General features: G+C 49.5%; 3 protein-coding genes across 3 annotated transcripts; 2 read left to right on the forward strand and 1 right to left on the reverse strand.

Annotated features, from left to right (window-relative positions):
- Nucleotides 1–255: 255 nt before the first annotated feature.
- On the forward strand, nucleotides 256–4,192 carry LOC121439750 (prolactin regulatory element-binding protein). The gene is made up of 9 exons (XM_041640369.1): nucleotides 256–528; nucleotides 1,085–1,274; nucleotides 1,563–1,783; nucleotides 2,105–2,185; nucleotides 2,299–2,426; nucleotides 2,612–2,785; nucleotides 2,909–2,981; nucleotides 3,156–3,315; nucleotides 3,493–4,192. Exons 1-9 carry the CDS (start codon nucleotides 394–396, stop codon nucleotides 3,585–3,587), a joined length of 1,257 nt encoding a protein of 418 aa, XP_041496303.1. The 5' UTR covers nucleotides 256–393; the 3' UTR covers nucleotides 3,588–4,192.
- Nucleotides 4,082–9,162, reverse strand: LOC121439751 (protein ABHD1). Its single transcript, XM_041640370.1, has 9 exons — nucleotides 8,981–9,162; nucleotides 6,211–6,371; nucleotides 5,724–5,906; nucleotides 5,541–5,586; nucleotides 5,251–5,363; nucleotides 4,972–5,145; nucleotides 4,784–4,832; nucleotides 4,528–4,693; nucleotides 4,082–4,422 (listed from the first exon to the last, which is right to left on the reverse strand). Exons 1-9 carry the CDS (start codon nucleotides 9,092–9,094, stop codon nucleotides 4,211–4,213), a joined length of 1,218 nt encoding a protein of 405 aa, XP_041496304.1. The 5' UTR covers nucleotides 9,095–9,162; the 3' UTR covers nucleotides 4,082–4,210.
- A 4,865-nt stretch (nucleotides 9,163–14,027) lies between these two features.
- LOC121439696 (cell growth regulator with EF hand domain protein 1-like) lies at nucleotides 14,028–27,028 on the forward strand. The gene is made up of 6 exons (XM_041640279.1): nucleotides 14,028–14,268; nucleotides 24,146–24,248; nucleotides 25,576–25,641; nucleotides 25,735–25,805; nucleotides 25,918–26,039; nucleotides 26,186–27,028. The coding sequence occupies exons 2-6, from the start codon at nucleotides 24,163–24,165 to the stop codon at nucleotides 26,687–26,689; spliced, it is 849 nt and encodes a 282-aa protein (XP_041496213.1). The 5' UTR covers nucleotides 14,028–14,268; nucleotides 24,146–24,162; the 3' UTR covers nucleotides 26,690–27,028.
- The last annotated feature ends 687 nt before the right edge of the window (nucleotides 27,029–27,715 follow it).

Below are 27,715 nucleotides of genomic sequence, written 5' to 3' on the forward strand. Positions count from 1 at the left end.
ACTGATCTTCAGTAATCTCGTCCAGCCCCAAGCCCCACACAAAGATGGCAGATCCGCCGTCACTCCGGGATAGGAACCGGATCCGAAGCCAGGGTTCCGTGGCAGCGCGTCCCGCGGCAGCGCGTCCCGCTGGTGCTGACGCGGATTGGCGTACTGCGCTTGCGCGGAGAGAGGCCCGGAGCGCGGCGCGTGCGCACTGCGCGTCTGCGAGCCCCAGCCAGACAGCCGCGCGAGCGCAGATCGGAGACCTGCGGTGGTTTGAGTGGTGGCGAGCCCGCCTTGCTGAGCCGGGTCCTCGGTCTTCCCGGCGACGGCGTTACCGAGTTCGGCATCAGTCGAAGGGGCACGGCATGTCGTGGGTTCCGCGGGGCTGACAGTGAACGCGCTTGCGAGATGGGCCGGCGCCGGGGTCTGGAGCTCTACCGGGCCCCGTTCCCGTTGTACGCGCTCCGGGTGGACCCCAAGACCGGGCTGCTCATCGCTGCGGGCGGAGGAGGCGCCGCCAAGACCGGCATAAAGAATGGCGTGGTGAGAACGCAAGGCTACTGGGAACTGGTCTTGCCGTGACCGAGGGCGATTCCGGGGTGGCCAGGGGGCGGGGTCGGGATGCAGGGGTGGACTGTACCCCTGCTTTAGGCCTTGCCGGCTTCCAGCAGGAAAACCCGGCGTAGACGCCTGGGTGCTGCTTTCACCTAAGAAGAACTGTTGAGTCGTCCAAAAACAGACGGAAAGCTGTGCGGGTCTGTGAAAGCTGGGCTGCCCACCCACGCAGGGCCGCGGGAGCTCTTAGGCTGGCCTTTTCCAGGAAGGCACATTGACTTGTCTGCCTTCAAGTAGCTCGCGCCTGGATTCCTTTCTTCCTGTAATTGGACCTAGTAATCTAAGCCCTGTTTGCTGTTTGAATTGGGGAGCTCCAGCAAGAAAATAAAGCTTCAAAAACAAAACCAAAAAAAACCCCAAAACCCGTGAGCTAGAGGTGTGGGAAGCAAAGGAATACAACTGAGACCAGGATTAAATGGCTAAGACTAGGACTGATGTGACTTCCGGGCTCGCCTGAACTTTGCCCACCTTGGTTCCCTCCCAGCACTTTCTGCAGCTCGAGCAGATCAATGGGTGCCTGAGCGCCTCCTTGCTGCACTCTCATGACACAGAGACGCGGGCCACTATGAACTTGGCACTGGCTGGTGACATCCTTGCTGCCGGGCAGGATGCCTGCTGTCAGCTCCTGCGTTTCCAGGTCCATCAAGTGAAGAGCAATAAAGTGGAGAAGTCAGGTGAGGAGCTTTGGAAAAATCCTTCTAATCTTGGTCTCTAAAGAAGAGAGATTAGACGTGGGGTCATGGTAGCGCTCTCTGCCCTGTCAGTAAAGAAGGACTGGTCCTTAGTACAGAAGCCTGGATTCAGCTAGGTTGTGGTGCAGCCTCAGTACTTAGGAGTGATATTTATTAAGAGGATATTTAAGGCTAGCCTGGGCTACATAGCAAGTCCCTGCCTTAAAAACAAAGACAAAACAAAACAAAAACCCAAAGAAATCTGGACCCTGGCAAATGTGTGTGCTGCAGGCTCCAAGGAGCAGGGACCTCGACAAAGGAAGCGGGCAGCTCCAGCAGAGAAGAAGTCAGGAGGGGAGGTTCAGCATGAAGGGGTTGAACTCAGAGTGAAGAATTTGGAGGCTGTACAGACAGACTTCAGCGCTGAACCACTGCAGAAAGTGGTACGCTTCAACCATGATAATACCTTGCTTGCCACCGGAGGGACTGATGGCCATGTTCGTGTCTGGAAGGTATGGTTCGAGGGGCTTAAAGGACGTGAACTGTGAGGATTCAAACACGCTTTCTGGGAAACTTGTTTTTTGCTTTTTTTTTTTCGAGACAGGGTTTCTCTGTGGCTTTGGAGCCTGTCCTGGCACTAGCTCTTGTAGACCAGGCTGGCCTCGAACTCACAGAGATCCGCCTGCCTCTGCCTCCCAAGTGCTGGGATTAAAGGCGTGCGCCACCACCGCCCGGTTCTGGGAAACTTGTGAGTGGCCGTTAGGACAATAGAGATGGGGGTCATAGTGTTCTTGCTGTGTCTGGTCTGAACCATGATACTGGCTTGGCTGTAGGTACCTAGTCTGGAGAAAGTTCTGGATTTCAAAGCACATGAAGGGGAGATTGGAGATTTGGCTCTCGGTCCTGATGGCAAGGTAAGGAGGTGGGAATGTGGGGTGCTGGTGCAGAAGAGGGGAGGCTCTTAGGCTGCTTGCCTAGTAAGTAGATGTCCTAACTATCCATCTTTCCACTCTTTACTCCTGCCCAGTTGGTTACTGTGGGCTGGGACTTCAAGGCCTCCGTGTGGCAGAAGGATCAGCTAGTGGCACAGCTTCAGTGGCAAGAGAATGGATCCACCACCTCTTCTAACACACCATACCGCTACCAGGCCTGCAGGTGTGAAGAGCTCGGGGCGGCTAAACGAGGCACACTTCAGCAGTATTGGTGAAGCAGAAAGAGATCAGGAGGGGCTGGGGATGACTGTAGCCTTGTTGGAGGTGGTTTCAGATGTGACCAGGATACAGGAAGGCACAAACCTTAGGGCTAGCAGCAACTGAAAAAGCCTTTTGCCCGGCTTCCAGGTTTGGGAAGGTTCCAGATCAGCCCGGGGGGCTGCGGCTCTTCACAGTACAGATCCCCCACAAGCGCCTGCGTCAGCCTGCACCCTGCTACCTCACAGCCTGGGACAGTTCCACCTTCCTGCCGCTCCGGACCAGGCCCTGTGGCCATGAAGTCATCTCCTGCCTCAGTGTCAGGTATGAGAGACTGCTGCTCAGCTGGAAAGGGGAATGAGTCCTGACTCACTCTCTAGGACGCTGTCAGGGGAGAGGGTGTCACACACGCTTTCAGAACAACGAATGCTTTGTTGTATGTTACAGTGAATCGGGTACCTTCCTAGGCCTAGGCACGGTCACTGGCTCTGTCGCCATCTACATAGCTTTCTCTCTCCAGGTAATGGGGAGAGGTTGGCACAACCCTCTGGGAGGGCTACAGGCTTACTCTACCCTGAGTGTACAGGAAAGAGTCTGGCCCAGTTCATAGGGGAAGCCTGCTGGGGCTGTGAAACATGTTTCCCAGAAAGGAGCCTCCAATTAGGCTTTCCTCGCTTGTCTTCTCCTTCCACAGCGTCTCTACTATGTGAAGGAGGCCCATGGCATTGTGGTGACAGATGTCACCTTTCTACCTGAGAAGGGCTGTGGTCCACAGCTCCTTGGATCCCATGAAACTGCTCTTTTCTCTGTGGCTGTGGATAGTCGTTGCCAGCTGCACCTGCTGCCCTCACGGCGTGAGTGAACGTTCTGTCATGTGTATCGGAGATACTGCTTCATCTTTAGTTATAGCAAAAATTGACCCCTGTTTTTGTCCACCCTTTTCCCCTCCTTGAATGCAGGGGGTTCAGGGTTCTGGCCTTAAGCTCTGAGGCTCCCTTGCCCACTCACTTCTTCCCTTGTCCCACCCTCAGGGAGTGTTCCTGTATGGCTTCTGCTCCTGATGTGTGTCGGCCTTATCATTGTGACCATCCTGCTGCTCCAGAGTGCCTTTCCAGGTTTTCTTTAGCCTCCATGACCAATGGGAATCGGGCTTGGACACTGCCACCTCCCAGAGCAGAGTTGTTGCGGTCCACAGCTGAGGCTGCCTCTGCTGAGACTGATGGGTACTGCTTGTCCCTCAGCTAAAGCTTGCCTGTGGCCCCATTATCACTCTGGATCCTGGGAGCCCTGCACTCATCACCTGTGGATCCATTTAGGACAGTGTGGTCTGAAGCCCAGGGCACACTACCTGCCTCATTCCCTCTGCTTCCCAGGGCTCCAGAGTTGCTCTTCCTTCTCTAGAAATATGTGATGGTGACCAAGAGCCTGGAGGCATTGCCATCCTTCCTCCAGAAACTGCTTCTCCTCCTCCCCTTACAGCCATTACACGAGGTCCTTGGCTTTTGTTGAGAAAAAGTCTGGGCTAGCACTTGCTGTTAGGGCAGGAAGAGGCAAAGGAAGACTCAGGTAGCAGTGGTCTATGGGCTCAGTTGGGTAGCAGCAAACCAGCCAGGCCACAGATACAGTAAGCTCCTGGATGGTTTACTCTGGCCTGAGGGAAGGGAAAGTGAGCCTCAGCTCATTAGGCAGGAAGAGTTGATATTTAATAAACAAAGAAAGATTGCACCGAGACCCCAAACAGCTCTCTTGTCAGCTCTTTCCATCTTCAGAAGGAGTGAGTGCCCCAAGGTCAGGCAGCTCCCCGGGGTGCTGGAAGACGGCTCGGGCATACTGATGCAGGACACGGTTCATGTAGCAGTGCTGCTGGGGAAGCAGCCCTTCCAGGAAGCCAATGTGGCCACCCCGAGCTGTGATGAGCAGTGCAACGTAGGGAGACTTCTGAGCAGCCTGCAGAGGGAAGGCTGGGAGGGAGTGAAAGAGGAGGTCAGGAAGCTGCCTGGCAGTGAGAACCCACATGTGTGGCTTACTAGCCTTGGGATCAGGTCCGCAATGTTGAAGCCACTCACCATGGGCTGGGGAGAAGGGATCATCTGCTGCGTTGAGGCAAAGAACAGGGGTATGAATGGCATCTACCTTGGTTCTTGGGCTTGAGGCTTGGTAATAGGCTGCACAGTCTTTATACCCAAAAGCCACAGACGTGTAACGCTCATCCAGCTGGCGGATTGTGCGGGCCTGTATGGTGGAGGTATGGAATAGGCTATGATATTAGAAAACAGGAGACAACAGGAGACCGACCCTGGGTAAGGGATGGTTGAAAAATACCTTTATGGCAAAGTCTACATCCAGCACCTTTCTAATTGTCTTTCTGTTTCTGGAAAAGAATACATCAGGGTTTGTCTGGACTCCTGCTCCTCTCAGAGCTCCCAGCTTCTGTTTTCTTACCTCACCAAGAAGACCCCACGTGGAACTGACCCAGGCACTAGCAGAGCCGGGTGTGTCTGCTGTCCTACCTGGCGATGAGCCGGCAGAGTCCAGCAGTGAGGGGCCGGTTGAAGAGCAGTGAGTTGAGCGGGGTCTCCAGAGAGTCAACAGTTTGAAAGGAGTCCCAGCACGCAGATATTGTCAGTCCTGCTGACAGGCCTCCAGCCTTCTTGGTCCGTGCCAGGTAGTTCAGCACCAGTATCCTGTAAAATTGGACGAAAAGGCCATGGAAAGTGTTGGTGTGAGTTAACTGGGGCAGAAGAAAAGGAAAAGACTGAAGATCTGGAGTAAATCCAGTCAACTATTACCCTCCAAAGGAGATGCCCACAGCCAGCAGCGGAGCTTGCGAGTAGCGGCGCTTTATGTGCTTCACAGCTGTTTCTAGGTCTTCAGTGTGGCTGGCACAGTAAGCCCTGTGAGTCTGGGGGCAGAGTGGGGCGTCGGCTAGGGAGGGCGGCTCTTGCCAGAAGGCAGCCAAATGGGAGGACTCAGGAGGTAGTGCCGAAGGGTAGGGGGGACGGTAAGTAGGCAAAGCCTTAGGGCCAGTGATCTCTAAAGGGAGCAGGTGCAGGGCCACCACAAGAAGGAGAGTACTCACCAGCAGCTCTTCCCCTCTGCAGCCACGGTTATTAAATACAACAGCCCTGGGGCAACACAGGTAGGTGAGCCAAGCCCTCCCAAGAAGACCCTCCCTTTTGGTTGTCTGCAGAAAGGCCCCTGCCAAAAGTACTGTATCAGGATCAGATCCACTTCCCCTTCCCAAGCTCTACCCCATCCTTACCTGTAGCCATCTTTCAAAGCTTGGTCAACTAGGTGTAAGATGTATGGCTCCTGGCTACTGCCACTGATGCCTGGAAGCAGCAATACTATGGGCTGGGTGGTGGGGTCTGGGTAGTGACTGTTCTTAGGCTGCTCAGCCCAGTCTAGAAGGAATTGGCCTCCATCGGCGGTCTCGAGGACTTCACTGGGATTCAAGAGAGATGGGTATACAACGATACTATCAGGAATTGGACTCCAAAGTCTACCCTCTGGCTCACCCACAAACTCTGCAGGTTGCCATGGGTATTATTTGAAGGCATGCTTTATATAAAACAATAAGGCTGCCCATATAAAATGGATAGATGAACTATTACGCTTGTGTAGGTGCCAAGTAAAGAGCCTTTCTGTTTGCCCAGTTCACACCACACTCTAGGGCAAAGATTGCCTTCATTTAAAGAGGTGGACCGATACCCCTAAAACTGGCAGCTCTGTGTTCTGACTGTCCTTACCTCTGGTAAGAGACTTTAGGCTGAGACTGCAGGAGGACTCGAAAGATGGTTTGTAGCCGTCCCTCAAAACACCACAATGTGGGGTAGAAAGTCTCCACAGTGACTGGACAGTGTTGTTTCAGGAAGGCCAGAAACTGAGGCCCAGCCACCAGACGAGGCCTCTGTAATCACACAACACAGTTGGCTTCATTTTTCTCTTGTCCCAGACAAGGGAGAATGAGTGATTTCTTCCCCAGAGTCCAGCCTTAAGGACATGGCTTTGCCATAGTGAAGGGTACAGCATAATTCAGACTAGAATGGCCAGGTCACCATCAATAATACAGTCATTTAGTGCCAAAGAACCCCAGTCATAAAGGATCACCTCCAGCACTGACCCAGAAGGGGTACTGACTTCCTCACTCAGCCTGTCCCCTCAAGTTCACTTGTGGGAGAGCAGATAATATAAACTGCTCAGGTGATCCCCTACAATAAGGGCTGTGGTCCTCTGGTTGGTTAGTTGGAGTCTGGGCCTTTTTTTTATGTTTTGATTTTATTTTAATGATGTGCCTCTGTTTGTGGGTAATGTACACAGGTGCAGATCTTGCCTGTGGGGTCCAGAAGAGCTGGAGTTACAGGCAGTTGAGTACCACAACATGGATGCTAGACACAAACTGATCAGCAGGGGCAGTACATGCTCTTCAGGGCTGAGACAGCTCTAGCCCAGGGTGGCTGGTTTGAGACAAAGTTGTACTATACCCACACTGGCCTTGAACTCATCATAATCCTCCTGTCTCTGTGCTGGGCTTGTGTCAGCATGCTCTGCTGGTTGGGATTCTCGACCAGGCAAAGAAATGTCAACGCCGTGCAATCTGTGATCTTTTGCATTACCATTGAATTGTCCAGATGCATCTCCCAAAGCTTCCTCTGGTCAGTCTGGCTCTTCCCAGGCCCCAGTGTTTTTAGCACACCCTTGTCTACATTCTTTCTGCCTTTCTCTAATGTGTGTGCTCAGTGCTGAAGGGCTGCTTTTACAAGAGTACCTCATACTGTCTTGTGGAGCCCCAGTTCTTAGGCTGTGCTGTATAGGAGGAAGCATCCATAATGTGAACAAATATTTCCTTTTTTCATGCCAACTAGGGGAAAGGGAACAGAGATGGAATAATAGGGATAAATGAGGTCAATGGGCACGAAGCCCTGACTCAGCCTCTCTGCTTGGTTCTGCATAGCCACGAAGTAAATGAGAAGGAGGGCCTAGCCTTACGGACTTAAGAAGAGTATGCCAAACAAAATTGGGGGACTCTACAGACTGGAATTGAAGGGTTGAGGTGTAGCAGCTCAGTGGTAGGCTCTACATTCAATCTCCAGTATTGAGGAAGTAATTTTTTTTTTTAACCATAAGTGGCTTTTCTAAGTAACTTAATCAGATCCTGTTTTATCCACAGTCCTGCTACTCAAGAGGACTAAGGAAATGATACTCTGAAGAGGCCCAATTGATACTGTGACTTGGACCTTGGTCCTTAACCCTGGAATAGCAACCATGAAGTCACTGCTATAATGCAGACTAATCACAACCTTATTTGATAAGAAATCATGACTCTCATAGGTTAATTGGTCTGCCCCAAGGAAGAGCAAACAAGGGGAAAGCAGAATTAATAGCTATGAGAGCAACAATAATAAATTGTAGGTCAAATTGTTAAATGCTCCATTGCATTCCCAGTATTGTGCTAATGAAAAATCCTGTGATTTTTAAACATTTTTATTTTTTACCATTTATATTTTAGATTTATTTAACATGTTGAGTGTTTGCCTACATGAATATTTGTGCATCACCTATATGCCTGGTGCCCCTGGAAGCCAGAGAGGGTTATAGACCATTGTGAGCTAGAAGTGCCATGTAGGTGTCAGGAACTGAACCCAGGTGCCCTTAACCACTGGAACACCTCTTTACTTCTGATTTACATTACTTCCATTTACCAGTGGCCGCAACAGTTCTCTGTTCTCTGAGACAGGCCCCTTGGCCTCACTGTATGGGCACAGGACCTTGCTGTGTTGCTCAGGATGGCTCAAAACTCTTAGGTTCAAGTGATCTTCCTGTCTTAACCTTCCCATGAGCCAGGACTAATTTAAAGATGTTGAATCGATAGGTTTCTTGTTAAACTCATTTACCTCGATAGATTTTAATGAGATCAAAAATGTTAGCTTTCCTGGATATGTAGATTATACATTTTATCTACATTTCAGTTGAGGAAATATCCAAATTGATCAAAAACAACCTGCTAAGACTTCCTCAGCACGGTATACACAAAGTGTCTAGAGCTTAAAACAGGGCTAAGTGTGTAGGGGTAGAATTATCCAGTTGTCCTAAGCTTGGCAGAAACCTCAGCCAGTCCTCAAAGGAAAGGAGGCCTTGCCAAACTGATGGACTGGTGCCAGAACCACACAGGCATTCGTTCCATTATTCTGTGCAGCTAGCAAACATAATCTGCATGTTAGGCCACCTAAAAAAGGAAAGCAGAAAGCACAGATCTATGACACTCTACCTTCCACCCCCACCTTTATCAGTCAACAGTACAGGGGGTGCGCCCTTTCTGTGCCTAAAAGACCCAGCTAGCAGGGAAGATTCCGAGAATCTAAAGAGCAGAACCGGCTCTCTGTTCATAATAGCAAAATTCACTGGGCGCAGGAGAGCCAACTATCCAAGCTTTCAAAAAGGGCTGGAGCCCAGGCTGAAGAGTACCCCCATACATTCTAGAACCCCAAGCGCAGCGGCCAGAGCTCAGCCCTCACCCACCTGGGGCACACATGCCCAGTAGTAGCCCAAGTAGAGAGGAATGCCAAGAGCCAAGAGCAGAGAGACGGTGTCTGACCAGGTGGCGTTCTGCGGGCTCAGGGAGGCACTCAGCATCTTGGTTAAGAAGGGGTATTGCAATTCCCAAGCTCCCTGCGGGCTCTAGCTCCTGAACTTTGACTCTTCCGCTTGCGGTTGCCGTGGACCCGCCTCTTGCACGCCATTGGCAGACCTCTGCAGGTCCCACCCTCCATGGGCCCCGCCCGCCGCCAGTACTCAGGCGAGGGGCGGTGTTTGGCTGTCAGGCGAACCTCACAAACCCTAGCGGCCCTGACCCGGTCGCCCACATCCCTCCCTTCCTCCTTCCTGGTGAAAAGTACTGGAGCCCCAGAGTAAGCAGCGCCCCCGCAGCTGCCATCTTGGTGCGTGCCTTCCCTGGAAGGTGAAAGCTGAATCAGGCAGCCTGGGAAGGTTCCGCAGCCAGTCCTGTGAGAATATTCTGCTCACTCACAGAGCGCAGCCATTCACCGTGACCCTCACACACCGGGCACAAGCACTGCCCAACAAATTGTTACAGACTCAGGTTTCAGCCGCTCAGTGGTGATATTCTACTCCCTTGGTAGAGTGTCTCTACGTTGTCTCTTACGATCCCCGCCAATAGGAAGGGTGCAACAGATGATTTGCTCATCAACTCTGTTTCAGGCGTTGAATATGAACGACCCGGGGATCCTGTCCCTGTTTGAATAGGAGGTGCTGCTGTAGAACCTTGGCTTCCCACTGGAATCATTCGCGATTTGTACCACTCCCAGTCTAGGGAAGAGCCAAAGCGTGGATATATCAATGTATGTAATGCAAAATCTCTCTGTGAGATTTAAATGTTGAATTCTTAGGACAGGAAACGGTACTAGAAAAAGAAGTACTCCCCGCCACTGTGTGGGAGCAGGTAAGAACGATGCCCAAACTTCAATGGGGAAAGGCAGGAAAATGGGTAAGAGTTTCCCAGAGTGGGAGGCAAGAGTGTTAGCTCCAGAAGTAAAACTCTGGAGCCAAAAGAAAAGTGTAGCTGAGCGCGTGGGTGATCAAGGGACCAGGTATTGAGAGCTTCCTGAGGGCAGAGGAAACCCATCAAAGGACTCAGGAACTGAGAGTGGTCAGAGAGATGTGTTTTAGATGAAACCCTGAAGCAAACGGGCCACCTGGGTGCTGTTAAGAGCCCTCGGGGCACTGGAGCACAGAAAATAGGTGCCCACACTGGGACCCGGGCAGGAAGAAGAATGAGGATTGTCAGCACAGAAGGCAGAGTTGGCAGGACTCTAGCGTGGTGGAGCTGAGGATGGTTCTCAGATACAGGCATGTCTATCCCCAGGGTGGAAAAGAATAGAAGAGGAAGACAATGCATTCACATGCGTTGGGTTAGAATGCAGGAGTATGTTCTATTTTCTTAGACTCTGCCTTCCTACCTGCATCCATCCATTACTCAGAAGCCAAGCTCAGGTTATGGAGCTTTCCCCTGAAACCCAGAGCCCATTCCCCCAAGCAGCTAAGGACAGCCTGTGTGCTCCAGAGGCCTCTCCAATTATTGGAACTGGTTAATCCTAGCCCTGCCCCTGCCTGTCTTCCCTCAGAAAAAAACTGGATTGTGCCTGCCCTTTCCTCCAAGGACATTGGTGCTTCCCCCTTGGGACTGAGCATGACTCGTCTTGTCTTTTGTCTCCAAGGTAACTGAAGATCATTTTCTTTAAAAAGCATCGACCCCTTCAGTGCCAGCACCAGCCACCAAACCCAGACCCAGGTACAAATCAGTAGGATGTTCACTTCCTGAGGACTGGGCCCTTGTAAGCTACGGTTAGAGATCTTGGAGTCATTTCCATTTAGTTGGAGTGGGGTGGCTTTTTGTCTTTTTTATTTTGCTTTTGAGACAGGGTCTCACTGTGTATCCCTGACTGGTTCAGGAACTGCTGACCTTGATTGAACGTGAAGCGATTCTCCTGTCTCTGCCTAAACCCTGGGTTTCAAGGGTAAACCACCATGCTCGGCTCATCAGCATTTAGATGATGGGTTCATTGTTTGAGTTGATTTTAAAAAGCACTGCAAAATGAATGTTCTAGCAGAAATGCATGCCCCCAGTCTGAACACAAGATCAAGATGTCATCAGGGTGGGTTCCGTGGGGATCTGTGTGTGCGTCTCCCACCGCTCCTGAGGACTGGTTGGTAAGCTTCAGTCCATGGGCAGTCTGCTCTGTGTCTATCTTCTCGTGGCGATCCCATAACAAAATACTACAGACTGGAAACTTTTTAAAGATTTATTTTTTACTTTGTGTTTGTCCATGTGTGTTTGTGTGTGTGTGTGGGGGGGGGGTGAGCACAGGTTCCCAAAGATGTTAAAGGAGGGCATTCGAGCTGGAATTTCAGGCAGTCGTGAGCCACTTGGCACGGGTGCTGGGAACCAAGCCTGCGTCCTCTGCAAGAACACACTGTGCTGTCTTAACCATGAAGCAGTAATCTCTCCAGGCCTATGCTGGACTATTTATAAGCAATAAAAATATGTTGCTCACAGTTTTGGAGTGTGACAAGTCCAAGATCAGATGCTAACAGGGTTTAGTGTCTGGTCATGACCTGTTCTTCATAAATGATGCCATTCATGTGTCCTAGCATGGTGGCGAGAACAGGAAGACAAGACAGCAAAAGGCATAAACACTGCAGCTTCTCCCACAATGCCATTAATCTACCTTTGGACTTAATCATGTTTCAAAAGTCCCCACCTGATGTTCATAGCAGCTTTGTTTGTCACAGCCAGAACCTGGAAACAACCTAAACGCCCCTCGACTGAAGAATGGATAAGGATAATGTGGTACATTTACACAATGGAGTACTACACAGCAGAAACAAATAACGATATCTTGAAATTTGCAGGAAAATGGATGGAGCTAGAAAACATTATTTTGAGTGAGGTAACCCAGACACAGAAAGACAATTATCACATGTACTCACTCATAGATGGTTTTTAAACATGAATCAAAGAAAGCCAGCCTACAATCCACAATCCCAGAGAACCTAGACAACAAAAAGGACCCTAAGAGAGACTTACATGGATCTAATCTACATGGGAAGTAGAAAGTAGAAAAAGACAAGATCTCCTGAGTAAATTGGGTCCATGGGGACCTTAGAGGATGGCTGAAGGGGGAAGGGGAGAGGCATTGAGGGGAGCAGAGAAAAATGTGGAGCTCAATAAATTTTAATTAAAAAAAATTTTTTTAAAAAGTCCCCACCACTTAGCACCACAACAAAGGGTAAGTCTCGAGACGTTAATTTTGGGAGACACTTCAGCCCATGGCTGCATTATTCCTGTATGTTACGTGTTCAAATTTCCTTTTTAGCTATGAACACTAGTCATACGGAATATATATACTCCAGTATGACTTCATCTAAGTTAATCGCATCTGCCATTATATTATTTCCAAATATGATAAAAATCCAGAAGCTCTGGTGGTTACAGCTTCAACAGTTGAGCATTTGGATAACACAGCCAAACCCTTGACTGTTATGGAATAATCTTTTTGTACACTGTGAAGCTGTGTCTTTGCCAAAGCATCTTCTGATTGGTTAATAAAAGAGCTGACTGGCTGGTAGCTAGGCAGGAGGTATAGACGAGATACCTAGACACAGAGGATGCTGGGAAGAAGGGTGGAGTCTGGGAAGTCACAAGGAGACTTGGAAGAATGCAAGATGAATTTGCCGTACTGAAAAAAGGTATCACCATGTGGCAGAGCGTAATTAAGAAATATGGGTTCATTTAAAATGTAAGAGCTAGTTAGTGACAAGCCTGAGCTATCGACTGGGCATTCGTAATCAATAAGTCTCAGTGTGGTTATTTGGGAGTGGCTGCTAGGGCACAAAGAGACTCCACCTGCATCTCACGGATAATGATGGAAGTTACAAGAACACATGAGAAACTGGAGAGTGAGAAGGGAATCCCAAGGAACACCAGTGCATGCAGAGAACTGAGACCAACTGACCAGACAGGGAGGAGTAGCACAGCGGAAACCAGTGGACAGGGATCCAAGCCAACCTTGCCCAACAGCACCCCCCACAGGAAAGATAAGGTCCTTCCTTTCACAGGAAGGAAAGGTTGTCTTATGGCTGTGATGGCTGCTGACTGAAGGCTCTGATGGAATTGAAGGAGGCTGAAGATTCTGAGGCATAAGATTATTCAAAAACCTAAGTCCATGGACCAGTGGGTGAGATGCAGCCCAGGGCTTAGGTAGAAGGACTCACCGCTCGGATAAAAGCAGGCGACACTCCATTTTGACAGCTTTAAGAGCTGCACTGTCTGTATTGGCAAACTGCTGCTCCTGTGGCAATGGTTTCTCCCGATACACCGCCCCATCTGCCTCTCCCCTCACGTGGAACCTCTCCATAATGCACGTGGTCACAGGGACGCATGGACACCTTCCTTGGAACCTCAGCTTTAACAACTTAAGAAGAGCTTGTTAGGATGCCTTGATACATATAACCTGTTCACACCCATACTGTCGCACCCCTAGATAACTGGCCATGTATTGGCCACACTGCTCCTTTCAGTGCCGGCCACAGTCACACATACTAACAGTAAGTCATGTTCTCAATCACAAACAAGTTTCTCAGATAAAGTCAGTGGCACCCACAGCATAATCATAGTTAAAGAGGGTTTAAATGAACCCCAGCCTCGTATCTGTCCAGTTGTATCTATTTCTCTCACGCAACACCCCCTGCCTCACCACTGTTTCTTGGTGTCTGTCTTAGACACACCAATCTCACTGTTCCGTGACTCTGCCTTATACACACAAGCCAGACTCACCACTTTGACTCGGGCTCATCTATACCATATGCCTCCCCAGCCAGCCACACAAACACCCTCATAAATCCTTTCTAGTCTGTCATACACGCAGACTCCACCTCACCAGTCTGTCACACTCACAAACGCAATCCAGTCTGCCTCCGTCTCCCAGAGACACACACTGAGGACCCCATCCATCCCCCCCCCCCCCCACACACACACCGCATGGAACAAGGCCAGGTGGAGGCGCTGCAAGACAGGTCTGGGCAGGGCGGGGCGGTGGCCCTCCCGTGCTGTCTCTCGCACAGGACTCTGCCCGGGCCTGGGCGGCGGCTGCAGCCTGGAGGGCGACGTGGAAAGGCCACGTGGAGCCGCCCGGGGGAGGGCCGGCTGCGGGCAGCCAGGCGAGAGCGGCGCGGTGCTTACAGTGCGCACGAAGCAGGAGCCCCAGTAGCGCGCAGCGCCACCGCAGCAGGTGGGTCGGACTCGGGCAGGGGCTGGGGCCCAGCGGGCGGCGGCGGTACCCGGCTCCTTGGGGTTGAGGGTGGAGACCTTCTGCCTGCGGTCAGGATGCCGAGAGCGCAGTCCTCCGCATCCCCTGCAGATTGGACTCGGGCTGGGGAGGTGGCCCTGGCCTCCAAGTACCACTGGGGAAGAGATCATCCGTGAGAGCAGATAGAGGAGGGGTGCAAAGCACCCCCGAAGCCCCTGGGTTTGAAGACAGGTTCAATAGCCCTGCCCTGGGATTTCGAGTAACTAACTAGGGTTCACCCTCATTCAGTAGATGGAGATGATTTAAAGGACGCTGTCCATCGTCATCCAACTGCAGGTGTCTAGTCTACATCCAGCTCAGGTGTGCGCCCCTTAGACTGCATAGCCGCAGCCATTTAGGACTCCGCCTCCCTAGACCAGGACACCAACGGGCTAAATCAAGGGAGATGTCTAGATTCAGATAACTTCTCCACGGTCAGACTTGTTCAGAAATGACGTGGATGCCCTTCACGAAGGCAGCTCCTGTTCTGGAAAGGTTCAGGAGAGGCAATGTGGCTATTTGACAAGAATACTGTAAACAAAAAGTATCCACGAGATGGGAAGCAAGCTATGTCTCAAAGGCCACGGCCCATTGTGGGGCATCTGCTAGAACTAGCTTAAGTCTATATTATCTCACTGTACCCTCCCGAAGTCCCTAAGAAACACCCTCATCTTAATAGTGAAGATCCCAGTGCTAAGAGGGATTAAGACACCCTCCTGGACCACGTAACAGTGTAGAGGCAGGATCTGACCAAAGGTCCAACTTCAAGGCCAAAGTTTTCTCCTGTGATCTAGGGCAAAGGCCTAAAGAAACTGGAGGCAGACGGTTCTGTGTGTGTGTGTGTGTGTGTGTGTGTGTGTGTGTGTGTGACTTAAGTAACTTCTCTGAGATATATCACAACTATTATCTTGCAGTTACAGTGGCTTTCAAGTATTTATTAGGATGGTTACATTTATGCATGTTATAGTAATAGGAAGTGGGGCTACGATCATTTTTATTTTACAAGCAATTGTGTGTGTGACTTAAGTAACTTCTCTGAGATATATCACAACTGTTATCTTGCAGTTACGGTGGCTTTCAAGTATTTATTAGGATGGTTACATTTATGCATGTTATAGTTATAGGAAGTGGCTACTATCATTTTTATTTTACAAGCAAGTGTGTGTGTGTGAGAGAGAGACTTAAGTAACTTCTCTGAGATATATCACAACTGTTAACTTGCAGTTACGGTGGCTTTCAAGTATTTATTAGGATGGTTGCATTTATGCATGTTATAATTATAGGAAGAGGCTATGATCATTTTTATTTTACAAGCAATCGTTCAATGACCACTCTATTTCTGTTACTTACATGGGCTTCAAACTATGTAAAGATGAACAAGTCATATTGCATCGCCCTCATCACACCTCACATGGAATGTCATTTTGATTCCCTTAAACAATGGCTGAAAGCATCAAGAGAATATTAGCCTCAAAGTCCTCGTGCAGTGCTTTTCATTTCTGAGGTAGACTGCAATTGAATGCCAAGGTTATCAGGAGGGTCCAGATGGAAGGTGGAACAGGTTTGGACAAAAACACTAAAAAACAAAAAATAAAAATAAGAAAATCTAGTATGCCGTTGTCTAAAGCAGTGCTTGTTATAATGGAGCCCTGGAGGATGAGGTAAAGATGGTGTGGTACCTGAGCACCCAAGTGAGGACTGGACTGTGAGGGAAACAAGGAGCCATTAAAGGCCTTGTGGGATTGTCAGGTGTGGTGGTGCACACCAATAATCCTAGTGTGTGGATCAGGAGTTCAGGGTTATCCTCAGCTACATGATAAGTTGCAGGCCAGCCTGGGGTACGTAAGACCCTGTGGGATTTTTTTTTTAATTAATTGATTATTTTGAAACAGAGTCTCTCTGTAAGCCTAGATGTTCTGGAACTCCCTTTGTAGACCAGACTGGCCTGGAACTCACAGAGATCCTCCTGTCTCTGCCTTTGAAGTATGGGGGTTAAAGTTGTATGTCAAAACCCCTGGCCTTTATTGTTTTTATTTTATGTGTGTGGTTGTTTGGCCCGCATGTATGTATACCATTTGTGTGCAGCGCCCTCAGAGGATAAAGGAAGACAGAAGAGGACATCAGGCCTCCTGGAACTGGATTACAGATAGTTGTTAGCGGATCTATGGGTGCTGGGAACTGAGCCAATGCTCTTAACAGCTGAGCCATCTTTCTAGCTCCTGTTTTTTTGTTTGTTTGTTTGCTTGCTTGCTTGCTTGCTTGTTTGTTTTTGTTTTGCTTTAAAGAAAAGGTTTTGAATGGATCAGCAAAATGGGTTGAAATACTTGCAAGAGAGGACCTGAGTTCAAACTCCATATCCCACAAGGTGGCAGGAGAGAGCCAACTCCCAAGAGTTGGCCTCTGACCTCCACAGGTGTATCCTGACACACACCGGCTGATACTCATGCACACATATACACAGTAATGAAATAAGCAGTAAAACATGTTTTTTGAGCAATGGGGTTCTAGGAAAGGGAAGTGTATCTGATGTGGGTGTAAAGACAGTCCCACAAGCTGGGACAACAGTAAAAGACTGTGTGAGAAGGAGCTCACTATTCACTGTTTACTGCAAGCCCATGAAAGTGGTTCTGGGTTCCGTCCACTGCACACACTAAATAGTTACATATACAAGGGACTCAGAGGACAGCGAAGGGGACGGTGACACTGATGCACATGGGGAAGGCTCAGTATCAGCACGTGATTTATAGAGTCCAGTGCACACGTGACTGAGACTTTCAGGACAGCTGCAGCAGAGCAGCAGACAGCCAAGCCTGTATGTAGGCTCTGTATGCTAAGCAGATCCCACACCTAGGAAGCCAGCTCTCTGAGACTGGTGTTTGGATTATTATGATTACTTAACAAGCCACTCAAAACCTAAACGGTTTGGATTTGAAGATAGAGGAGCACCCCTGAGTCCTTCAGAACCCCTCCCGGCCTTCAGAAGGGGCTCCAAACGTGGCAGTATGGAGTGCTCCCAAGTAGTCTCAGGCTTCCCAGAGTTAGGCATGCAGCTTGTACAGCTTGGGCCGAAAGCAGCTCCAGAGCTTGCCTTGCTCCTAGGCAGACTAGACTATCACATTGATGCTTCAGTACCAGCTAGGCTATAGGAATCCTCTGTAGGCTAAAACGCAGGATATAACAGCCAGATATGGGGGCACACTCCTGCAATCAGCACTTGGCAGGAAGCTACATAGGGAGAGCCTGTTTCATAAAAGTAACCAGAGTTAGGTGTGGTGGAGCATGAACTCTCTGTTCTCGGGAGGCTGAGACAAGAGGATGTCAGTGAGTTTAAGGCAAGTCTGAGCTAAATGAGTTCAAATCCCACCTGGATTGTATAGTGAGACCTCGCTTCATAAAACCAACCAAACGGAACAACTTAGTAGCTTCAGATGATAACCTTAACTTTACTCCGGATGCCGTCTAGGCCAAGGCAGTGGGGACCAGCTTTCTTCCACGCATACTGTTGGCTAGGCCAATTGAAATGGATTCATTCTCTCGCTTCTCTGGATAGGAGATAGCTGGGCCCCAAGAGCTCTATCCCTATGTAGTCTTTTAGGGGTTTGTGGGCAGACAGAGAGAGGCAGAGGCGCTACGTGGACCTGGCAACCTTTTCAGCTATCTCAGTCACCCGGAAGCCAGTCACTAAGTCCAAACATGTAAGAAGAAGTGAATTAAACTCCAGGTTTAGTGGGAAAAAAAGATAAAAACAAATTGAAGACATGGACCAGCAAGACAGGTAGTAAAGGTGTTTGACTTTAGTCTGATCCCCAGGGCCTACATGGTAGAAAGAAAGGACTCCTAAATGTTCTTCTCTGACCTCCATATGTTTACCGACACACTGGCACATGTGTGTATACACACACACACACACACACACACACACACACACACAAAGGTTTTTCTTTTCTTTCTTTCTTTTTTTTGGGGTTTTTTTTTTTTTTTGGTTTTTTGAGACAGGGTTTCTCTGTAGCTTTGGAGCCTATATTGGAACTTGTTCTGTAGAGCAGGTTGGCCTCGAACTCAGAGATCAGCTTGCCTCTGCCTCCCGAGTGCTGGAATTAAAGGCGTGGAACGCCACTGCCCTGCAAGAAGGACAATTTTAAATTAAACAAAAACAATTGTAGTCATGTTTTTGGGGTCCCTGCAGTTAGTCTAATGAATGAATGGATTGGTGGGTGGAAGGGCACTTCCTGCTGGGCCCAAACTGCCACCACCAGGGTTTTCTTTGGAGTTCAAATAGCCTCTTCTTAAAAGTGACCTGAGTGGATGACAACAGATTCAGTCCAGCTCTCAGGAATTTAAATTATGTGAGTACCCTGCAGCCCAGATCCTGGCAGGGAACTGATGGGGAGGAGAAAGTAATTTGAAGGACTCAGGTGGGAAGACCCGAAGGGAAAGTGTGTGCAAAGACACTGCAGAGCAGCCAGGACAACTTCTGGAAGGAAAAGACCTCATCTCATTTAGCTACCCCCGAGTCTGCATTGCCGATGGAGACGGGAGATAGAGAGGGTACCCAGTGCAAGGCAGAGCCCGTGCTGGGACCATGTTCGAACATTGGGTTCGTCCTCGTTCTCCTAGCAATTCTGTATTTCTGTGTCCTTCCTTTCCTCTCTGTCAGGATCTACATTGCCTAGACTGGCCTCGAACTCACAACCGTCCTACCTCAGCCTCCCAAGGAGCTGCAATTGCAGGCATGTGCCACTCACTTCTGTTCATCTGTTCATTCTTTAAACATGTGTGCTTTTCCCTGATTGTGTAATTTTGCAAGCCTTAAGGAGGAAAAGTTGTTTGATCTTATCCCTTCAACTTACTGCTAAGAGAGTACCTCGGTTATAAGAAGGGAACTCGAGACAGTAAGGAAATGGGCTGGGGAGATGACTCAACGGTTAAAAGCACAGTTGTGGCTCTTACAGAGGACCCAGGTTCAGTTCTCAGCCTCCACATGGTGGCCCACAACCTTCTGTCATTCCAATTCTAGGGATCTGATGCCCTCTTCTGATCTCTTTGGGCACCAGGCATTCACAGGGTACACATACATATGTGCAGACAAAACACTCATATACATACATACATACATACATACATACATACACACATACATACGTAAGTCTAATATATATTTGAAAAATAGTCTGACAGTACGCTTCAGTGGTAGGGCACATGACTTGCATGTGTGAAGATTTGGGCTTGACTTTCCAGCACTGAAAAACAAAGAAACGAACAGCTGGCTGGACACCATGGCACACATCTGCAATCCCAGCACTTGGGAGGCAGAGGCAGGGGAACAAAGGTGACACGTGCTACTAAAGGGAAGTCTGTGTTTGTATTCTACAAGTTATACAGTTGCTGTCCTCAAATTCCGGCCCTGCTGGTCCTGTCATTTGACAGTCGCTTTCTGCTACTGTAACAAACATCCGAGACCATCGACTTAAAAAGCGAAAAGGTTTACTTTTAACTCAGTTTCGGAGGTTTTAGCTTGGAGCCAGTTGGCCTGGCTGCTTCTGTACCTGTGGAGAGACAGCCCATCATGGCTGGGTGGGAGACAGAGCTGCTCACCTCATGGCTAGGATGGGAAAGGGAAGGAAGACAAGGCTGGAGTCCTTTATTGCATGCATCCCTAGAGAGATGGAGATCTTCCACTAGCCAGCATTTTTCCCTTTTCTCCCCTCCCCTGTCTGTCTCTCTCCTCCCTGTCCTTTCCCCTCCCCTCTCCTGTGATGTATGTTTGTGTAGGCATTCATGAAGATGTGTATACATATGAGTGTGAGTGTACATGTATGTTTGTGCATGTGACTGTGGAGGCCAGAGGCAGACATTGGATGTAGTCCTCAATCACTCTCTCTTATTTCTTAAGACAAGGTCTCCCTGAACCTGGGCTCACTAACCAACTAAACTGACTTGCCAGTGAGCTGCAGAGATCCACCTGGCTCTATCCCCTCTCCAGCCCCACCCCTGTGCCCTCTAAGTCAGCTGGAGATGGGATCTCCAGTCTTCATGCTTGTCCAGTAAGCACTTTACGGATGGAGCCACCTTCCCAGCCCAGGATCAACCTCTTAAAAGTTCTACCCTTTCCCAGTGGTGCCGGGTTAGACTCACGCCTTCACCTCTAATACAGGGGTCGTCAGAGGACCATGCAGATCCATGCTGCTGCCCCATGGTGTCCTCTTTCTTATCTAGCCCAGGGTCCACACATCCTGGCATTCTTCTGATCTCTCTGGCAGCTGGCTTTCTCAATCTCTATGGACCCCTTCTTTTCATATTGGAAACTGGACCCCAATTGGCCCTTCCTTATTCCAGAGACTTGTCATACAAAGAGCTTTTAAGGTTGCCTAGTTCCCCAACCCTTTGCTGCCTGCCACACAGGTCTCTGGGGCAGGGTCTCCTCTCTAACTGCCCCTCCCCCGAAAGGAAACAAGGGGTCAATCTGCAGAGCTTGGATTTCCTTCTGTTGATGTTTCTGCCTTCCGCTTCCTTTTGAGGCACCCAGGTGGCCTCCAGACTCTGCTGTCAATTCCTTGAACTTCATGATTGCAGAAATTTAGACTTTTGAAATTCTCAAATCTGTCCTTTTTTCTCCTTAAATTTTATAAGTTTAGGAAGCTGGAAAGATGGTTTAGCAGTTAAGAACTCTGCTCTTCAGAGAAAATGTATATATCAATTAAAAACAGCCAAAACAAAACAAAACAAACAAAAATCTCTGTTCTTCCAGAGGATCCAGATTCAATTCGTAGCACCCACATGTGGTTCACATCTGTAACTTGGGTCACAGGGGATCTGATGCCATCTTCTGGCTTCTGTAGGCATGAGGCACATGTGTGGTACACAGACATACATGCAGACAAAGCCATCTACATATATAAAATACATAAGAATTCTGAAATTTAATTAACAACTGGTAAGTTTAGACATTTTCTTTTATCATTCTTGTTGTAGTTGGTGGTGATGGTTTTTATAGGACAGGGTCTCACTCCGTAGCCTTGACTGGCCTGGAACCAGCTGATGCTTGAAGCTAGAGTTCCACCTGGCTGTGAGCTGCTTGACACGACTGTTGGAACACAAACTCAGGTCCTCTGGAAGAGTCACAAGTGCTCTTAGTCTCTGAGATGTCTTTCCAGCCCCCTTTTGTTCACGTGCACGGAGTATAGCTGTTGGAACCTCAGCTGGATGTATGGAGCCTCTTCTTAGTCTGTTCCTATGGGCCAGCCCCTGCTTTATCTCTGGTCTGCTCTGCTGCATGGACCACTCAGATGGGTGACTCTGGTTCATATGGACTGAGTCTGACAGACACTCCTGACGAGGGCGATGTCACCCCCCATGACTGGTTCCACTGTGCTTTGGTAGACTGAGAATGTCTTGCCTCCCAGTGCTCCTGGAGGAATATGTTCTAATTGTATCCAGCCCTGTACCTATTTTCCTGGGGACGTTTGCTACCATACTCTCAGGTGTGGCACTGAGCTCCCCCCTATGACTGGGCTGTGTCCCTTTGGGGGTTTGATGTTAACATGGAGAACTAAGTTCTAGTTGCCTACCTTAAATGACCACGTTACACCATCATCTCTCCTTGGTACAACTAGACCCCAAGGCTCTCCAGTCTCAGCTAATGCTACAGATATCTTTCCGGCAGTAGTGGCTTCAACGTCTCTTCGGCCATTGGGGCTTAGAGAGATCAGCAAGCTACATGTACTCAATGTAGCTGTCAGGACCAATCATACACATAGACAAACGAATATAGCAATGAGGGTAGGAGGGTAGGGGGTGCAGAGACAGCTTAGCTGGTCAAACACAGGCATGGGAACCTGATTTCAATCTTCAGCACCCATGTAAAACGTCAGACTCAGGGCTGGGAGGTGTTCACTTGGTAACGCGCCTACTGTGGATCTGAGTTCAGACCCCCAGAATTCATGTAAAAAGCCAGGCACAGTAGTGTGTGCCCATAACCCCAGTGATGGGGGGAGTGTTGGGGGGATTGAAACAGGTGGATCCTTGAAGCTTATTGGGCAACCAGTTTAGCTGAACTGATAAACCGGAAGTTGAGTGAGAGATTCTGTCTCAAAAAATGAAAGTGCTTTGGCAGCTAAAGACACCTACCCTGCAGGCCCGAGGACCCGAGTTTAATCCGGGGAATCTATGGAAATGCAGTCTCCGTAAAGTTGTCACCTGACCTCCACACGCACACCGTAGCACACACGCCCACCGCCACGTCACTCACAGCAATAATACGTTTCTGAAACAGTTTCTCATGATCAAGGATAGTGATCAAAGAAAGATATTTGATGTTAGCTTCTGACCCCCACATGCGTGTGCACAACTATATTAACATGCTGATACCACACACACACACACACACACCCAGGCACAGCAGTGTGACCTGGAATCGCAGTGCTAGGGAGGCAGAGACAGGAACTAGGACTTGGTGAGCCGCAGGTTCTGTGAGAGACTTGTCTCAAAGCAGTAAGGTGGACAGTGATCAATGATTGAGGAAGATTCCCAGTGTTGACCCCTGACCCCCACACGTTAACACATATGCAAGCTCACACGTGTGCACTCACACACGCACATAAAGGGAAAATGAACACAGGTCCTATGCTGTGATGGCTCCATCTTTTTCTGGACTTCCACCCTTTGGTCTTCCTACTCAAGGCAGCTCCAAACAGTAAACAGGCTTATCTCCCTGTGAGTCAGGTGCTTGCCCGCTCCACTCTAGGCTCTCAGGGAACTGAGATCCATCTTGAACGTGGTTCTGGACCTTGTTAGGATCATGGACCTTTCAGAGAATCCACTGAAAGCTATGGAATGTCCTTTAGGAAAATCTAGTGCTTGCTTGGATTTTAGGTTCTGTGGACGAGAGGTCCTGACCCTTTGCTTGGACTATCAAACATCTGATTATTTTTCTGCACGAAGATGGCTTTTTTTGAGGGGGTGTCTCAGTTTAGGTGAGTGTCTGCCTCCTTGGAAATTCATATTATATGTGCATCCCCGGGATGAGCCAGAAAGCTTAATGCTCTGAGTTTTTAACAGGCTCATTTTATTTTTGACAATTTCCATATAATCAAGTCCGCATAATGTAGAGACAGCCAGACTGGCTTTGAACTCACAATCCTCCTGCCTCAGACTCCTGCATGCTGGGTTTGTTTGTTTGTTTATTAGGTTTTTCGAGACAGGGTTTCTTTACATAGCTTTGGCTGTCCTAGAAACTAGCTCTGTAGACCAGGCTGGCCTCAAACTCACAGAGATCTATCTGCCTGCCTCTGTCTCCTGAGTGCTGGGATTAAAGGTGTCTGCCACCATCGCTGGCTGAGTGCTGGGATTATAGGGCATGTACCACCACACCAAGCCTCAGTAGGTTTTTCCTAAGTGCAGACTCCCTGTTGTCTCCCTCTTTGTCTCTCTGCATGTTTTGGTCTTTGGGGAGCCCCAGCATTCTCATTCTGATCTATCCCCATCTGTAAATGAAGTGGGCACTCTAGAGCAAACATACATAAGCAGCACTTAAGGCCAATGGGACACAGGGAGGAGCCCTCACCCCCAGAGCTGCCTCCCACCATGCAGCTCTGCTTCTATGCACTTAAATACTGGAGCAGGATTTATGTGTTTTTCTATAACCGGGATTTATGTCGAGCAAAGTTCCTGGAGGTTGCCCGTGTGCATGTAAACTCCTCCCAGGTGTCCTTCTATGCCACATGCTTCCGCATGCAAGGAGGGAAGTCATTTCTGTCTGATCTGTCTGACCCCCAACGCTGTGGCAGATACCCCTCCCCTGACTCTCTGATTCTGTTCCTAGCTCCAGTGTCCAGAAGGATGTTCCATTGGCTGATGCAAGTGTTGATGCTGCCACTGTTGCTGCTACCTTTAGGTCACACTGCTCCCAAGGATGGAGCCGCAAGGTAAGAGGATTAGGAGGGCAGGGCCCTGAGCTGCGGTAGGGAAAGTCTCTAAAAAGATGTCAGAACTCCTCTGAGGAGCCAGGAGCCCACTGAAGTATAGCCTCCTTCATTTCTGTGCTCACACACAGACCTCCGGTGTGACTGTCAGAATGTCACAAGTAGGGATTTAGTGCGTGCATGGAGACCCCTTTGCAGCCAGGAGTCCAGCTCCAGTCCTGTGTAAGGCATGAGGAGGAGGCTGGGACAGGGGCTGTGGTCTATGAATCAAGACCTGACATTGGGAATACCAAAGGAACAGGGATCGTTAGCTAACATTTCTGACTTCCTAGAGCTACTCTCGTATACTCAGGATGTGTAGTAGAAGAGCGATGCTGGAACAACCTTGGCAACAGTGACCAAAGTAGCTGCAACAACTCCTGTTGATTCTGCCATTCCAGGCTGATGTGGGCACACAGTCACCCCGCGCAGAAGTAGGAACACTTCTGAGACCCCAGGCAGACTTAAAGTCCAGGCTGACATCCATGCCCTCTGCTTGAAAAAGGAAGAGGCAATGATGTGTCATAGGGCAGACTGGGAAACCTGGGCATCGCTACCAGCCTTAGCTTGAGGTCTACTCCTTGGGTCCTTGGCATTGAAGAAGCAAGACCACCATCAGCCACTGTGTCTCGACACTCTTGACTGTCTTGACACTGGACTATCTTATTGGGCCACCACTGTGTGTCCTACTATGGTGGCCTAGATCTCACCAGGCATTTTCTTCTTTCTTTTCAATTTTGTATTTATTTGCATGTATGTGTCTGTGTGTGCATGAGTGTAGGGGTGTCTGCATAGTCTAGAAGAAGGGGTTAGGTCCCCTGAAGTTGAAGTTATAGGTAGCTGTGAGCCACCCAAAATGGGTACTGGGTGAACTTGGGTCCTCTGGAAGAGCAGTAAGTGCTTTTTGTTTGTTTGTTTGTTTGTTTTGACTTTTTGAGACAGGATTTCTCTGTGTAACAGACCTAGCTGTCTTGGAACTAGATCTTGTAGACCTGGCTGGCCTCAAACTCACAGAGATTCACTTTCCTCTGCTTCCCCAGTGCTGGGATTAAACGTGCAGCAAGTGTTCTTAACCACTGAGCCATCACTCCCTTTTGTGGGTTTTCTAGAACTAACTAAGGTACCTAAAAACAGTCTTGGGGGGTAAGGTTCTGTTTCTAGTGACACCCGAAGAGTTTTTTCCCTACAGCCTTTTCTGGGAAGTTAAAGGGACAAGTCCTTTTGGATCTGGGAAATCTGCCAAGTGGCTGCTAAGCTAGGCCCTGGGCTGACACCTCTCTGCCTGTTCTAGGCTGGACCCTGAAGTTCAACAGCAGCTCACGCCCAACCCCTTCGAGCCAGGCCCTGACCAGCTCCAGTGAGTAAACTGGGGGCTTTCAGTAGGTATTACCTGGTCAAGCCTTGGGTCACAGACAGGATTCTCCTGACCAGTTCACCACTTTCTCGACAGACGGCTGCGGAATTACCTCAAGGGACTAGAGAAGATGGAAGAGGACCCAGAGCAAATGGACCGGGAGCGCGGTGAGGGGCTGGCGCTTGCACCAGCCTAGGAGGCTCTGGGGGCCAGAGCTGGGGCTGAGCGCTGGCTGCCCTGTGGGTTCCCACCTCTTCTAACCCAGATTCTCTTCTCTAGTCCTGCTCTACCTCTTCGCTCTTCACGACTATGACCAGAATGGACAGCTGGATGGCCTGGAGCTGTTGTCCATGCTGACGGCAGCTCTGGCCCCTGAAGCTGCACACTTTCCCATCAACCCGGTAAGCACTGCTGGAAGCTGAGGGAGCTGGAGCTTTGGTCCTTTGGTAGATCCCTGGAAAAGGAAGTTCAGACCCAAGGCAGCAGGGATGAGGCTGTTGGGGAGGGGCTGGACTCCTAAAAATATCTATGGTAACTGTTTCCACAGGTTATCCTGGTAGTGGACCAGGTGCTTGAGACCCAGGACCTGGATGGAGATGGGCTCATGACTCCTGCAGAGCTAATCAACTTCCCAGGAGAAGCCCCCAAGCACATGGAGTCCCTTCCCCCAGGTCTCCAGGAGCCACAACCTGCTGGAAGGCCACTGCATTTAGCTAACAGTCCACTGCAGCCAGAACCCCAGCAATTCCTGGAGACTAGAGAAGAAACTAGGGGCCAGGTGGAGGCCAAAAGGGAGTCTTTGGAAGCTGTACAGGAGGCTGGACATCAGACAGGGGCTAAAGTAGATAGCCTCAATCATGAAGGGGAGACTAGGAGACAGGCGGAGGCTGAAGGAGAAGTTCCAGGTCCCAGAGAGGATGCTGAGGGGCAGGGCGGGAGCAAGGGCAATGAAGGGGAAGCCAAAGAAATGCCAGTGGAAACATCAGATACCATAAACACCCCAAATGCGGTTGAGGCTCACAGTATTCAACTGGAGAATGATGAGATATAAACTAAACAACACAGGCTCCTGTCCCTTAAAATCTCAGCGCAGAGCAGAAGCGTGAAGTGGGGCATACACGCTGGGAAAAGAGTCACCTTTGACACGGGTACGGTGGCACAAGCTAGTAATCCTAGAGCTTGGAAGACAATAGCAGAAGGATTGAGGGCTCCAGGCTAGCCCAGGCGACATAGCTAGCTGGGCTGATTAATAAAACCCTGTCTTGATGAGAAAAAAAAAAGCATTTCCTTTCTGGCCTCAGGAGGAAGCAGGACTTTCTGTGTGGCTCGGGGAGACCTAAGTTGAGAGGCAGCTTTCAGGCCCCAAACAACCAATAAAGAACAGAATGAATTCATCTCCATAGTTATGTGTTCTTGATCCAGCCCGCCCAGCTCCGTCTCTCAGAACACAAGTGTTGGGACTGGACCAACTTATTGCGGGGATGAAGACTCAGCTTTCTCAGCGTTTCTGGCCAGGGATGCTGAGACAGTAAACACAGCCAGCTGCAGAGAGCTCAGTCCACCCTGGGAGTCAAACTCTCTCCCGAAGTTCCCTCTTGACTTGCTATTCAGACCCCTGTGATCCCTGTAGCTCAAGGCCAACAGATGGTCCCCACTCCCTGCTACCATCCCCACTACCCCCTTCTCTTCTTCCTCCTCTTCCTTTTCTTCCAGGCCCTAAAGCTATGTAATGGCCGCAGTGGTGAGGGAGCCTGCTTTCTGGGTCCATGGGGCTTCTGTGTCCAAAACTACCTTCGTTCCATGGGCTTCCCAGGAGCCTGTGTCCTCAGAGCTTACCTTGAGTCAGGTTAGTACTTCAACCACAGATGTAGCCTGACACAGGATGCTGCTGTCCCTTGAAAAGGTTAGATACAGGTGACATATTGAGATCAAATTCTATTATAAGATTCTGGACAGTTGGACAAAAATGTAGACTTCCTTGTCAGACAGATGCGAATTCAAATAATATTTGTGTACCACCTTAGCACCCATTGCTTAATCCATTGTCTTTAACTTCCCATCTGTCAAATGGAGCTGA

This window comes from Microtus oregoni, unplaced genomic scaffold (assembly GCF_018167655.1).
Source record: "Microtus oregoni isolate MIOR12 unplaced genomic scaffold, Mior012 000062F_ref0000492, whole genome shotgun sequence".
In the NCBI taxonomy this organism is placed as follows: domain Eukaryota; kingdom Metazoa; phylum Chordata; class Mammalia; order Rodentia; family Cricetidae; genus Microtus; species Microtus oregoni.